The 13,640-nt window shown below is 35.6% G+C and overlaps 1 protein-coding gene across 1 annotated transcript; it reads right to left on the reverse strand.

Annotated features, from left to right (window-relative positions):
• Nucleotides 1–2,840: 2,840 nt before the first annotated feature.
• LOC103469798 (C-C motif chemokine 3-like) lies at nucleotides 2,841–7,821 on the reverse strand. The gene is made up of 4 exons (XM_008417741.1): nucleotides 7,468–7,821; nucleotides 4,829–4,946; nucleotides 4,636–4,753; nucleotides 2,841–3,242 (listed from the first exon to the last, which is right to left on the reverse strand). The coding sequence occupies exons 1-4, from the start codon at nucleotides 7,529–7,531 to the stop codon at nucleotides 3,210–3,212; spliced, it is 333 nt and encodes a 110-aa protein (XP_008415963.1). The 5' UTR covers nucleotides 7,532–7,821; the 3' UTR covers nucleotides 2,841–3,209.
• Nucleotides 7,822–13,640: the final 5,819 nt, after the last annotated feature.

A 13,640-nucleotide genomic window follows, 5' to 3' on the forward strand; every position in this document is an offset into this window, starting at 1 on the left:
TTCTGGTTCTGGTTCTGCTCTGCATCCCCAGAACCAGAACCAAACGAGGTGAGGCAGCATTCAGCTTCTATGCACCACAGATTTGGAACAAACTTCCAGAAAACTGTAAAACAGCTGAAACACTGGGTGCTTTTAAATATCAACTTAAAACCCACCTGTTTAGAGTTGCTTATGGCTAAATTAGGGTTAGAGTGCCGGTTTTGATGTATTCCATGTTTTATGTCTTTAATGTTTTTAATTTCTTTTTATTTCTTTTCTACGTTTTAATGATGTAAAGCTCCCCGATGTAAACGTCCCAGTTAAACGACGTTTAACTGAAGTCCTACTGGGTTTAGAGTCCCAGTTGACGGCATTTCAACTAAAACCCTAGAGGTTGGAGTCCTTGTCAAACGGTGTTTTTGACTAAAGTCCCTGAGGGTTAGAATCCCAGTTAAACAACGTTTAACTGAAGTCCTAAAGGGGCTTTAATGTTTTTATCTTTTTAAAAAAAATCTCTTTCTCTTTCTCACTGTTTATTTAATGTCACCTGCTGTTTTTATTTTAATTATGTAAAGCACTTTGAAATGCCTTGCTGCTGAAATGTGCTATACAAATAAAATTTGATTGATTGATTGATTGATAATGTTTCAAAAGCAACTCTAAATAGGTTTTAGTCTAGATTCACACAGACTCAGTGTCTCGGGTGTTTTGCAGTTTTTTGGAAGTTTGTTCCAGGTTTTTGAGCGTAGAAGCTGAATGCTGCTTCTCCATATAAATTTACCCATAATTTTACTTGCCTCAAAATGAAGGAATTATTTACTTTAAACAAGCACCTATTGCTAAAAAAATTACTTACAAGCTAGTTTTGTCTTATTTACAGTGTACTAAGACATTTGCACTAGAAACTGGGCCAAAAATACTTTATAAGATTTTGTGTTACTCCAGTGCAAAAAAAGTGAGCCATTATTTCTCCATAAGACCAACCAAAGCAAACAAAAAAAAAAAGAAGAAGTTAAAACTATGTTTTTATAATTAACTTTGAGGCATTTTGAAATAAATACAACCAGCTGCATTTTCTGCCTGCAGGAAGACCTGCAGGTGTCTCCAATATAAAGTTACGCTTTCTTCTGTGGAAAAATTAAACCTGGCTTAGTTGGAAGACCATCGTTGTGGCTCAGTGTTTATTTGGTGTTTCAGGCTGACTTTTGCTCCGAGCCATTTCTCACAATCGCATTCTGCAACCACCGAGGTTGAACATTAGCAGGTCTGTTGGGGCACAAAAAGGTTTTTGTTCAGGGAAATTCTCAGGAACCTTGTTTTACTCTAACACAGTTTTCTTCTGAGGAACTCCTTCTGCCTGTGAGGCACTAGTATGTGGGATGAAATTTGAATAAACCTGAAGGTCTGCCAAGTTGCTCTGCTAATATAAAGTTGGCAGCTTTTGCTCAAATTCATGTCACCTTGCTTCTGTTTGATCCAGTAACTAAAGCAGACAGATATCTGATGTTTCACTTAGCAAAGATCTCTAATTTCTGTCAAGTTTTGCAGTGGTATAAAACATAAAGCTAGTAATATAGGATCTGAATGACAGAATGAACCAAACAGTAGAAGAAAGGCATTTAATTCTTACATAAAAACATTTGAATTTACCAGAGAAACTGTATAAAATGCGATATTATTTGAATATTTCACGCTCTGTAATGGTTGTACTTCATCTAAACTGTCAGCCATGAACGTTTTCCTGGACCTGTCCATCAGGACTGACAGGTTCTACCGTGGCGTTCCGCAGGGTTGATTTCTGAGCCCACTCTTGTTTTCTTTTTTTCATCCTTCTATTATCTGCCGTCAGTCAGGGTTTTTCCAACATTTATCAAGTCTATGCTGACTTACAGTTGTATTTATCTTCTAAGCCTCAGGAGATGGAAAGATTGCCCAACTTACTCCACTGTTTGACGTGAGTCAGTTACTGATTCCTCTAATTATCTTGTTTTAAATGTCAACAGACCTTTAAGAAGAACAAAGAATAGGACAAAATACTGGGTTTACATCCATATTTGTTCACATTGTGTCAAATTTCTTATGTGTGCACAAAGTCCTGACCAAAAAAGCTGATTCTGATTCTTCATAACAGCAAAAAGGAAATCTAAGCTATATTTCATTCCTCTTTTTGGCTTTCTTGTTAAATCTATGTTTTGCCAAATTTTCAAAGAAATATTTCTACATCATGATTCATGGTTTCAACTTGAATTTCTAGAGAAAATAGTTATTGCACCAACAATGGCACTGTCTTGAAAATGAAATAGTTATTGCACCAACAATGGCACTGTCTTGAAAATGACCAATTTTTCAGCTCCAAACCAGTAAATCCAGTAAACCAATCCCACTGATTGTGTTTTCATTTCACTGTCTCACAGTAAGTTTTTTGTTTTATTTATTTTACTCATGTTGTGAAACAGTTGGTCTCTGCAACTTTATTTTTCTGACTCTGTAGACTTTTAAAAAGCATTTAAAAACGTTTTGTTTTGTCTTGGTTTATGATGTTATTCTTTAATTCAAGCTATTTTATACAACATTTTATTTATTTACATTTTATTGGGCCATTGGCGTGTGTAAACTGCTTTCCCATTTTTTCCACCACAGTGGAAACTTTCTAATGAAAGAAAATGAAAAAATTTCTTCGGTCTGCACTTGTATCAAATTCAAACATTCTCGCATCTTTTTGGGTGCAACAGAAGACAGAATAACACAAAAAATACATCTTTAGCTTTTTCACACAGTGTATGTAGTGATGCTATGAGGATTATTAAGAAATTTCATTTCTAGTAGATAACAGTGTCATCTGCAAAGAATCAAACACAAGCTTCTGGGGAAAATAAAAAGGTTTTAATTAGAGATAAAAATTCACATCAGTTACAATACAACTTCCTTTGACTAAAACATAGGCTAGCTTATGTGGCTACACATGTGTTAGCTTAATTTAGCCATCTAAGCTAATACATGCTAGCTTAAATGGCTACACATTTAACATATCTCTCTTTGAAAGACTTTTTACAAACAGGAAAGCAGTAAAAAAAAAAATTCCTTCAGGATGTTTTTAGATTGCAGCTCAAATTGACATATTTTTATAAAGATGAAATGAAAAAAACAAAAGGCTTTATTTCGGTAACAGGAGAAACGTTTAGCTGGATTTGTGTCAATCACTTGGTGTTCTCAGGGAACCAGAGGCTTTTTTATTCACGCTTCACTCCAAAACAGCGATTGCCCTGGAAAAACACAAAAACATGAAAAGAAAAATTTAAGAATTTCTAAAATACCATGTCTTTTATGTTCAGCTCTGCAGGAAGTTGTGCAGAAAACTCCAAAAGCATGTTTTTCCACAGCAGAAAAGTCTATAACATTTATAGAAGCCATTAAAATATCTGCAAACCATTAACAAAAGAACAGTGATGATGAAAATGTATCTTCCTGTAATCCCTTCATGCTTTGGCGTCTTCACACCATGAGTCACAGCCATTTGCGGTTTTACACCCAATTGAAGTGAGGTGAGGCTTGTCAAACCTTCAGCTAGAACAAACACTAAAACCAACACTGGGTGTCACTTTTCACTATAAATGTTCAGAAATTTTTAGAAATATTTCCCGTCATACAAACTTTAATGGGAAAAACAATCACTGTTTTGTGCAAAATCAATGAAATTTATATATTGTTTGTCTAGTGACTTAAAATCCAAATAGTAACTTTTAATGATTTGATATTCAAGGTAAAAAATGTAAGCATGCAAAAACAAGAGAGTAAGCATTGATAAATGTATAATTAGATTTAAAAAAAATAAAACTTCATTTAGTTGCCAAACATTAATTGCTGTTTCAAAAAACAAAATAAAAATGATTTTTTAAAGCTACACTTAAATATATGATAAACTGAACCAATAAAAGTGGAAATTACCAGCTGTTTCACTATAAAATAATAATTTAATGGATAATCTGTTCTTTATTGTAGTGAAACACCTGGACATTCCTAATGATTATGTTAAACTTTAACCTGAAGACAAACTGAAACAAAAACAAAAGGTTATCTAAGTCAATAAAAGGTTCATGTCTTTGAAAGTGCTTATAATAAGAAAAGGTGCTTGAGTTCACTTTTTATTGATCTAATCAGAGAATAAATAATTAGATACGTCCTGAAACTAGAACTATTAGAGATCATGGCAAAGATTCAAATGTGTAACTCTGTGCTTTTATCAGTGTCATAAAAACACAAATAAAAAACATGTAGAAAATTTGAAAAACTTTGTTTTGAAAGGAAAGTGAGTTGGCAGGTTAAAGCCATCAAAAATAAAATATTTTTCTTATTTATGACTAAAATTCAGACCAGAGTCCTTTTCCAGGCATCCGCCATATGGAGTTAGAGATTAGGGTGATGGCAAAGAGGCATTCCCACCTCAAAGAGTTGGAGAGAAATGCTATTAAGATTTTGTGTTTTTACAGTATAAACATAAAATTCCAGTCAAACAGGCTAAGCGATAGAAACTCTTGTAAGAAAAGTTGAAACTCAAGCGCTGCATCTTGGAATATTTCTGTTTAGATAAAAAATTACATTTTACAATACAAAACAAAAATCAAGACACTCAGTTAAATGAGAACCTAGGTGAGTTACCTGGTACTTCTGCTTTTTGCATCTTTTCTTCAGGAGATCCACGTGCGTCATCACGTCTTCCACCCACCTTTCTTCCTTAGTCGGGGCGCAGAGTTTTCTCCCATGTCTGGTCACCAGGCTGCAAGAACAACCAAAGCTTTACCTTCTGGTTTCTACTCGCTGATCAGATGGACAGGATATAATAAAAACTCACATTGTGGCATCAATCATGCAGCCTTTGGCCTGTTCACGGTAATCTGCAATCAATCTTTTGTCGATTGGTTTGTCTGCTACCGACAGGCAGCAGTCCACGGGAACCTGCGCCTCAGTCACTGAAGGGCAGAAAATTATCACATCAGAATTTTATTCTTCATTGGACTTTTTTGAAAATGTACAGTTTCTTTTTATCATTTTCTGAGATTTGTTCAAGTAAAACTTTTGACTTTTAAAGCTCAGAAATTTTCTTTTTTTTTTCTAGGAAATTTCTTAGATTACCGTTTTTTCCGTATATTTCAAAAGCCGACAGTGCTCCTTATAACCCGGTGCGCCTTATATATGGACCAATATTGAGTCACAACAGGTCTAGCAACTACGGTAAGCAGCCGCCGACAAATCTGGGAAGAGAGACAGAGTCTGCGGCGGCAGCGTGTCGGTTGGTCGGTGTTACCCAGAAAGCAGTTGGGCACAATATGGCAACACCAACACCGTGAGTGAAACCATGACTGGGGCAGACTACTATATAAAGCACTCGGGGACCATTTCTTTATAAATGTGGATGTGTAATAATAGAGTACAGAACAAATCGGCAACCCAAACTGAAGCATCTATTCTATGTGCCTTATATATGAAAAAAGTTTTAAAATAGGCCGTTCATTGAAGGTGCGCCTTATAGTGCGGAAAATACGGTAATTTAAAAATTTGAGTTTTATTTTTCTAGATTTCTGAGTTTCCTCACTTTTGATTTTTGAAGCGCAAACATTTCCTGTTTTTTCTAGAAATATTCTGTGATTGATCTTTTCAAACTTAGAAATGTCCTTGTTCTGTGGAAAATTTCAGAATTTCTTTCTAGCAACCTTTTGACTTTTAAAGCTCAGAAAGTTTGTTTTTTCTAAAAAAAAAATTTATCAATCTCAAAATTTCTAAGTTTTTTTCTAGCAAATCTTTCACTTTTTAAGTTCAGAAATGTTCTTGTCTTTCTAATTTAAATTTTTTGATTAATTTCAAAATTTTTGAGTATCTCCTATCAAACCTTTGACCTTCCAGTCTCAGAAAGGTCCTTGTTTTTTGTAGAAAATGTTTGAGATTTTTCCAGGAGATTTCAGATTTTTTTTCTAGCAAACATTAAACTTTTAAAAGTTGGAAATTTGCTAGAAAATTTCTAAGATTAATTAAAAAAATTCTTAGGTTTTTCTAGCTGAATTTTTTTTCTAGAACATTTCAGATTTTTGGAATAAATAAATTTACTCCTCCTTTTTTCTATCTACAACGGCCCTAAAACTTTGTCATAATTTTGCAAATCTGCAATGAAAACACTTTTTTTGAGTCATGTGATCAACATCCAGATGTTACTACTGGCAGAAACGACAAAAAGGACGACAGGAAGTGGTAGAAGGATGATGCCAGTCCATGTTTTTTAATGACTTATCGCTTAAACAAACATATTCACGTGTAATTTCAATTGATTTTCTTATTTAACAGGAACACTCCATTTGAGAAATTATAATTTGTCAACTTATCAATACACTTTTGAGCACATTTGTAAACAAACTGTCGCCGCCTCGGACTGAGCAGTCTCTTGGCTTCAGACTGACAACAGCTGAGGGGAATTTAACTTTTTCAGCCTCCTTGTGACATGCAGAGCGTAACAAACCCAGGTGGGTGTGTTTGTGATCATCTACAGTCCGAACTGTTTGTCAGATTTTCCCCCACAGGAGTTTAGTTAATGTAAAACTAACACAGAGAGATTAAAGCTGTTGCAAAACACCATTGTCTGCTTTTCTCTCCCTTTGAGATTACGAATGCATGCGAGGTGTGGAGGGCTGGTACTTTCCAGGCCTTCTCAGGTTTTACTGGTGATGTTTTATAACTGATGTGTGTGAAACGGCGACGCGAGCACGTAAAATTATTTTTATGTTTTGGTTACTAGTTTTTAGCCACTAGTGACCATTTGTATTTGCAGTTTTTTTTAAAAATGTGAATATTTCTTCATATATTATGCTTTTTAGGCTTTCTAAACTTTTAAATAAACAGCAAAACATTGCAAGTTGTGAAAATAACAGGAAATTAAAGCTGTGAAAACAACAGGAAACAATATGCTCTCCAAATCTAGACGCGTTCAGAAGCATGACTGAAACGATGCCTAAACATCAAGTTAAATTGCTAAATTGATATTTAAACAGTCAGTGCAAAGTGAAATAAGTTTCTGTTATTTCTAGCTGAGGGGAAATCCAGCACCACAACTTGAAAGATGCAAATCTCTCTCTTTCAATTCGCTTTATTGTCCTTCTTTCTCAACAAAAGGACTTTAGTACAAAAACATTTACTTTTTATGTCTAAGGCATTTTTTTCTCCCCTATTTCCATACATACATTTAATAAAAGTGAGATTTTGTGTGACAAAAGCAGAAATATTTCAAGCAGAAACTTGAAACGCTGAAGCATTAAACCGAACCAAAGTGCTGTCTTTAATTCTGTCAACAACTTTCTGAAGTTTGGATGAGTTTCAAGTGAAGTTTTTCTTTAAACCTCTGCTTCCTTCCTTCCTTTCTCTCTTTTATCTTTCTTCCTTTCTTTGTGTTTTTTGTCTTCCTTTCTGCTTTTCAGATTAACAGAGTAAAATGTCTTGTTGACTCACCTGCGGAGCAGCAGATGATGAAAAAGATGCAGAAGAAGAGCTTGGCATCGGCCCAGGGAGTCATGTCTGCGGTCGCTCTGGAGGCTGACGAACTCGCTTCTCCTAGCAACACTAAAGGAAATCCGGCAACTGAAGGTCTCTGAGCTCGAGCTTCTGGCTTTATAGCAGCGGTCACTTTCAGTTTCCTTTTACAATAACCTGATCCCTGTGGAAAAACCCCACTCCTCTGACCAGGCAGGAATTTATTATCCTTTACAGAGCTCTAACCAGAGCCAATTCTTGATCTTGAATATATATTTGCACAGTAGCTCTATGGTTTTGTTAGGAATAAAAGCCTGAGGAAAATGCCAACTCAAAGGTTATTTTCACAAAACTTTATCTGCAACCTTTGCTTGTTTTCCGACTTTAGCAGTTTTATCATCTCATTTGTTCCCAGCAGAAATCAGTTTCTGAATGTGTGAGAGCTTTATTAGGGGCTTCCTACCTTCTGTGCACTGCAAAAACACGTCGTAACAAGGAATGTTACGACGTTGTAACACCGAAACAAACAGTGTTTGCACTTTTTATTGCAAATATCTTTGGACTCTTGAAATAAAACTAACTTAAAATTAACTTTTTAGCCAGAAATCTGAGCTTGTTTAAGTAAATAATTCCTTAATATTGATTAAAAAGTTCTAGTTCCACTTAAAAAAATTATTGACTTAAAACAAGCTCTTATATCTTGCAGAAAAGATATTTGTAAATTAGTTTTGTCTTGTTTCAAGTGAACTAAGATATTTGCACTAGAAACGAGAGAAAAATAATTGGTAAGATTCTGTGTTTTTGCAGTGTACTGGTCTGTAAACAAAGCAATGCTGTTTTAATTCGATGAGCATTTCCATTGACACAAAATTACGAAAAATTATAAAATAAATGTAATTAATGGAAACGTGCCAAGATTTTAGATAAAAAGTGTTCCTTTTAGCCGTTTCTTTTGCAAAGCTGCAACAGAAACACGTTTTTTCCAAATCGTGATCGTCTGCATGTTACTACTGGCGAAAACGACAAAGAAGACAACAGGAAGTAGTTCATTTTTTTTACTGATTTCATCACATGAACAAATTTATTTACGTGGGATTTTATTAGCGTTTCTTACTTGAAGGTAATTGCAAAATTGTGTTTTGCTCATGTTTGTGTTTTTTATAGCCAGAGAAATCGAAACAAACAGTGTGACATGTTTTCCATACCTGAATGATTCAGTCAGTAGCTGCATTTCCATTACAAACAAAATCTTCATCGAAGGAAAACAAGGTGATTTCCAAAGCTGAAAGATGTGCATCATCTTTCAGCTGGACTCTTTGGAAAACTTTTAGGTCTGTTTCTTATAACTTTAAGATGTTGTTCATATGTGCAAATGCAAGAAAATGTTGGAAATTTGACTAAAGACTGATGTTGTTTTGATGAAAATGAAGAAGTGCTTCTTCATCTACACTTCACTACTTCTCAATTCTCAGGAGAAACTGCGTCAGCCTTTCTTCTTAGCTGCAAACATACAGAATCTTCCTGGAAATACTAAAATGTATTTTATTTGCTTTTATTACTGCATGTTTGTGCTTGATAAGACAATCCAAGGCTCGAGTTTGGTAACACGTCCCATCTCAGATTAACACGGCAATCATTTCCCGCACTTTAACACACAAAAAGTGTCTCCAACTTTTATCCATAGATGCAAAACTGTAAAGATAAATACACTGCAAAAACACAAAGTCTTACAAAGTATATTTAATCTAGCTTCTAGTGCACTTGAAATGAGACAAAACTAACTTACAAGAAACCTTGCAGCAAGAGATAGGATTTTATTTAAGTCAATTTCTTAATATTGATGGAAAAAGTTCTAGTTCCATTGGCAGATTATTTCACCTATAACAAGACATTTCTTTCCATGCTATAAATGAATAAACTTCCAATAAAACTGGCAGCTTTTTGTCCAGTTTTTATCTAAAAACTAGACATAAATACTTGGTAAGAATTTGTGTTTTTGCAGTGTAAGAATGGCAAAGACAACATGTTGAAACTGGGCTGATATTTCTGTTTGACATTAAAATCATTCAGCAGCTGCGTATATTAACGCTGCAGTAGTTGAGTAGATTACATGTGTCAGAGCTTCAGTGCAAGAACAAAACAAGCTGCTTCCTTCACTGTCTGGCTGCTGGACAGAACTGAAAACAACCCTGACAGAAAAACTGCAACTAAATCCTTGAAATGTGAGGGAAGTTGCTGACTTTAGAGGAAAGTGAGAATTTCTACTCTTCTGTTTTCTGTGAACGCCGGACTGCAAATGTTTCCTGTTACATTTAGCATTTAACACTTCCGGAAGATATAAAAATCCTACATTGAGCAGAGGGTTTTTGGTCTGTTTTTAATTAAATAAAACCAGAATTGATCAGTTCGATACTTACACGTAACATTTGCAACAGAAAACTAAAAGGAAAAATAAAAGAACCGGATCACATAGGTGTGTACGCCCTTAAACAGTTTCCCTGGAACGGTGAGTTGTTTTTCCGCCATTAGCACATTTAGAAGCAAGTACATAAGAATGATTGACAGCGCTAAGACCTGCCTCCTGACTCTGATTGGTTGGTTTTGGTCGGGAGTGTTTCTTTTCTTCAGACGGCGATAGTAGCTCACAGAACAGGTGGAGGAAATCAATCGTTTCCCAGATTATCTATCTTTTAACAAACTATTGTGACACGGTGACAGTTTTAACAAATACTTAAAAAAAAAACTTTATATAAAAGTTACATACTGCAGCTTTGAGTCAGCAGCGTGTTATTCTTTTCACCGCCACCATAAAACTGATTTGGAGCATCTGAATTTCTTTTTTCCCAATCTGACCAGTGGCATAAAGCTTTAGCAGCAAATTAAACTTTTTTTTTTCTCTCTGTCGAAACCTCAAGTATCAGTCAAGCAACTTCAAATTCCAAAATATTTTTGATCCCAAAGGGAATTTTAAGGTCCGTGTCTCCTGTGAGACATGCCTCTGGGTAAACCATTACTTCCTGGTTGCACATTTATGCTTAAATAAAAGCTGCTTTACATTTTTACATTTTAATCATGAACAAAATAAGTAGACTGAATGCTTAAATTGAACCAAAAGACGATTCACACTTGCACAACCAGATCATTGCATTTTTATTTGTTTTTTCAGATTTTTCCTTTGAATAAGTGACATTTGCAGGATTTATTTCACGTTGGAGGTGGAAGAAAAGTTTTAAAATATTATTTTTTACATCACAAAACCTGACAGACTTTTCAACTGCACATCCGGTGGTAACAGTTTCAAGATTTCAACACAGAAATAATATCAACACACTCACTGTTTTCTGAATCTGCTTTTTTGGTCTAGTTTCTAGTGCAAACATCTTAGTGTTGTTTTATTTCAAGAGTAACAACATACAAGTAACTTTACAACAACATATAGGAGTTTAAGTCAGTTATTCCTTAATACTGATGAAAAAATACTAGTTCATTAGCAGATTATTTAAATGTTTGCAGTGTTATAAGTGTATAAATCTGTAACCAGTACTATTTAAAGTTAATATTAATGAATTATTGACTTAAAACAAGCTCACATATTTTGCTGAAAAGTCACTTGTATGTTAGTTTTGTCTTATTTCAAGATATTTGCACCAGAAACTAGACAAAATAAGTTTCTACTGCAAAATTACTTAAATCTTTTTGCAGAGCCCCTAAGCTTTTTCACCATTTAATTGTGCTAAATCCCTCACACTACAACTCCTCCTGACTGTACTTCCTTGCACTGATTTGTTTATTTTATTTGACCTCACAGAGGATGACACAAACCGATACCGAAAGGTTGGATGTCTGCAAACAAGTTTTGCTTCCTGAACGCGAGCTGGAATCCGTTTGCTGATATGAGACCTCTTGATTTTTTCTCACAGATCTTCATATCTTCATTCATAAACCAAATCCTGCAGCGACGTCACGCCTGTGTGGACTGAAGCTTCAAGCTTTCTTTTTCTTGTAAATCGCTGCATGGATGTTTTTCTGCCGGGAGTTTCCCATTCAGCAGCTGGGAAACTCCCAGCTGAAGCATTGACAGTAAACTAGGATAAAGCTGAAGGACCAGAAGTGCTGCCTTTAAAAAAACCAGATTGTAAAGGGAACCAGTATTAAATGTCCCTTTTGTCTCTGCAGGTTGGACTAACTGGAAGGTGCAGTTCTTATCTTCTTGATGGCTTTATAATGCAGTGATTATATTGGCAGCAACTGCTGTGCAAACATGATCCTTTTAATCATTTATTTGTTTGAAGCTGAGGATTACATGAGATGAATGTCAATACAATAATACGCATTTACATGCCTCAATAGATTGAGATCAAGTTGTGCACATATTTAAGGAAGATGAACTTTCTCTGCAGTTTCATGACCTTCTTTACGTGAACTTTAGAGGTACTTTCAGTTCTAGATATCACTCGAAAACAAAATCAATTCCAAAGCCACAAGTTAAACAATTTACCAGAGAACCAGCTGGTCTGACCAGGATAATGACAATTTTAGGTTTCCATTATAATTTTATTGTTTTTGTAGTTTAATTAGTTTTTAAAGCGTTTTTGCTAGTTTTTACTTATTTGTACTTTTATTATTTATTAGTTGTAGTTGTAGTTTTTTCATTGTATTTGATTGGGTAATGAAAACCATTTTCGATTATTTTCTGTTATTCTTGAACAAACTAATTCTGAGGTTTTCTCACAACTTTTGCTGTCGCCATTTCGCAGATTTAGCATAATTTGCCAACAGCTGGGCTGTACAGTGGCGCAGTTGGTAGAGCTGTTGCCTTGCAGCAAGAAGGTTTGGGGTTCGATTCCCGGCCTCGGTCTTTCTGCATGGAGTCTCCATGTTCTCCCTGTGCATGGTGGGTTTTCTCCGGGTACTCCGGTTTCCTCCCACAGTCCAAAAACATGACTGCCAGGTTAATTGGCCTCTCCAAATTGCCCCTAGGTGTGAGTGTGTGTGTGCATGGTTGTGTGTCCTGTGTGTCTCTGTGTTGCCCTGCGACAGACTGGTGACCTGTCCAGGGTGACCCCGCCTCTCGCCAGGAACGTCAGCTGGAGAGGCACCAGCAACCCTCCCGACCCCACTGAGGGACAAGGGTGCAAGAAAATGGATGGATGGATGGATGGATGCCGACAGCTGGTGTAAACGTCTTGCATTTGGAAAAAAGTAAATCTATTCTACATCAGTACAAAAGACTAATAGACTTAAAAACGCAGAGACGAATCTTGTATCTATAATTTCAGTATATTTTAGTTTTAGAAACACGATATAGTTGCAGTAATATTTTCTTTCCGTTAATCATAGTTTTTTTTTTTATTTCAGTTAATAAAAATATTTGTCAATTTCAGTTTTTTAGCACCACTTTGCACAATTATTCCACCAAAACGTACTTTAATTATACTTCAGAAATCAAGTTGCTCTTTACCGACTGCCAGGAGATGCGTTAACTTTGTTAAATTTAAACTTTTGGTCCAAGCTGAAGCTAGTACAGAAAACACATTAAATCGGACAACAATGCAACAAGACATAACCAGAAATTGTGGACAAAAGACTGAAAACGTGTAGCCAAAATGAAGAATCCAAATTCCCAGAGATCGACAACTAGATCAACTTCCTGCGTCTGAAACAATAAAATCTTAAAATGCCGCCTGGCAAGCCTGGAAGTTGGTATGACTAGTGGGAAAAACCCTCAGGGTGCAAAATGGGGGCAGCGGAGGAGCAGAACGATGTTGCTACAGAAATTCACTGAACTAGAACAAACCCGTATAAATCCCAGTCCGACCCGAATCGGTTCTATTTGGACATGTCGGCGTAAAGTGCTGATTCAGCAGTAAAAGTTGCTCCCGTTTCCGTCCAGACCAGTCATTCAGAGGCCGAGGTTTTCATTCAGTTACCCAGAATCCTCCAAACCGATTCTAATTATGACTCAATTTTAGTTAAAACCAGATTAATGTACCGAAAAAACTGACAAGTAATCCCAGAAAAATCAAGGAAATGTTTTAATGAGTGTAGATTGACACCGCTCCGGTTTTGAAGTGCCTTTCATGTTTCATTCAGTTATTTGTGTTTACTCCGGTTACTTTAGTTTATTACTTCATTTTGAACATATTTGGGCA

This window comes from Poecilia reticulata, linkage group LG9 (genome assembly GCF_000633615.1).
Source record: "Poecilia reticulata strain Guanapo linkage group LG9, Guppy_female_1.0+MT, whole genome shotgun sequence".
NCBI classification, from domain to species: Eukaryota; Metazoa; Chordata; class Actinopteri; order Cyprinodontiformes; family Poeciliidae; genus Poecilia; species Poecilia reticulata.

Bases quoted from the DNA above. Each gene is read 5' to 3' on its own strand.
- LOC103469798 (XM_008417741.1), bottom strand. From the start codon at position 7,531: ATGACTCCCTGGGCCGATGCCAAGCTCTTCTTCTGCATCTTTTTCATC. The intron at 4,754-4,828 runs GTGAGTTTTTAT...TTGTTCTTGCAG, and splicing joins TGCATGATTGATGCCACAAT to CCTGGTGACCAGACATGGGA. The intron at 3,243-4,635 runs GTAACTCACCTA...GTGTTTTTCCAG, and splicing joins GCAAAAAGCAGAAGTACCAG to GGCAATCGCTGTTTTGGAGT.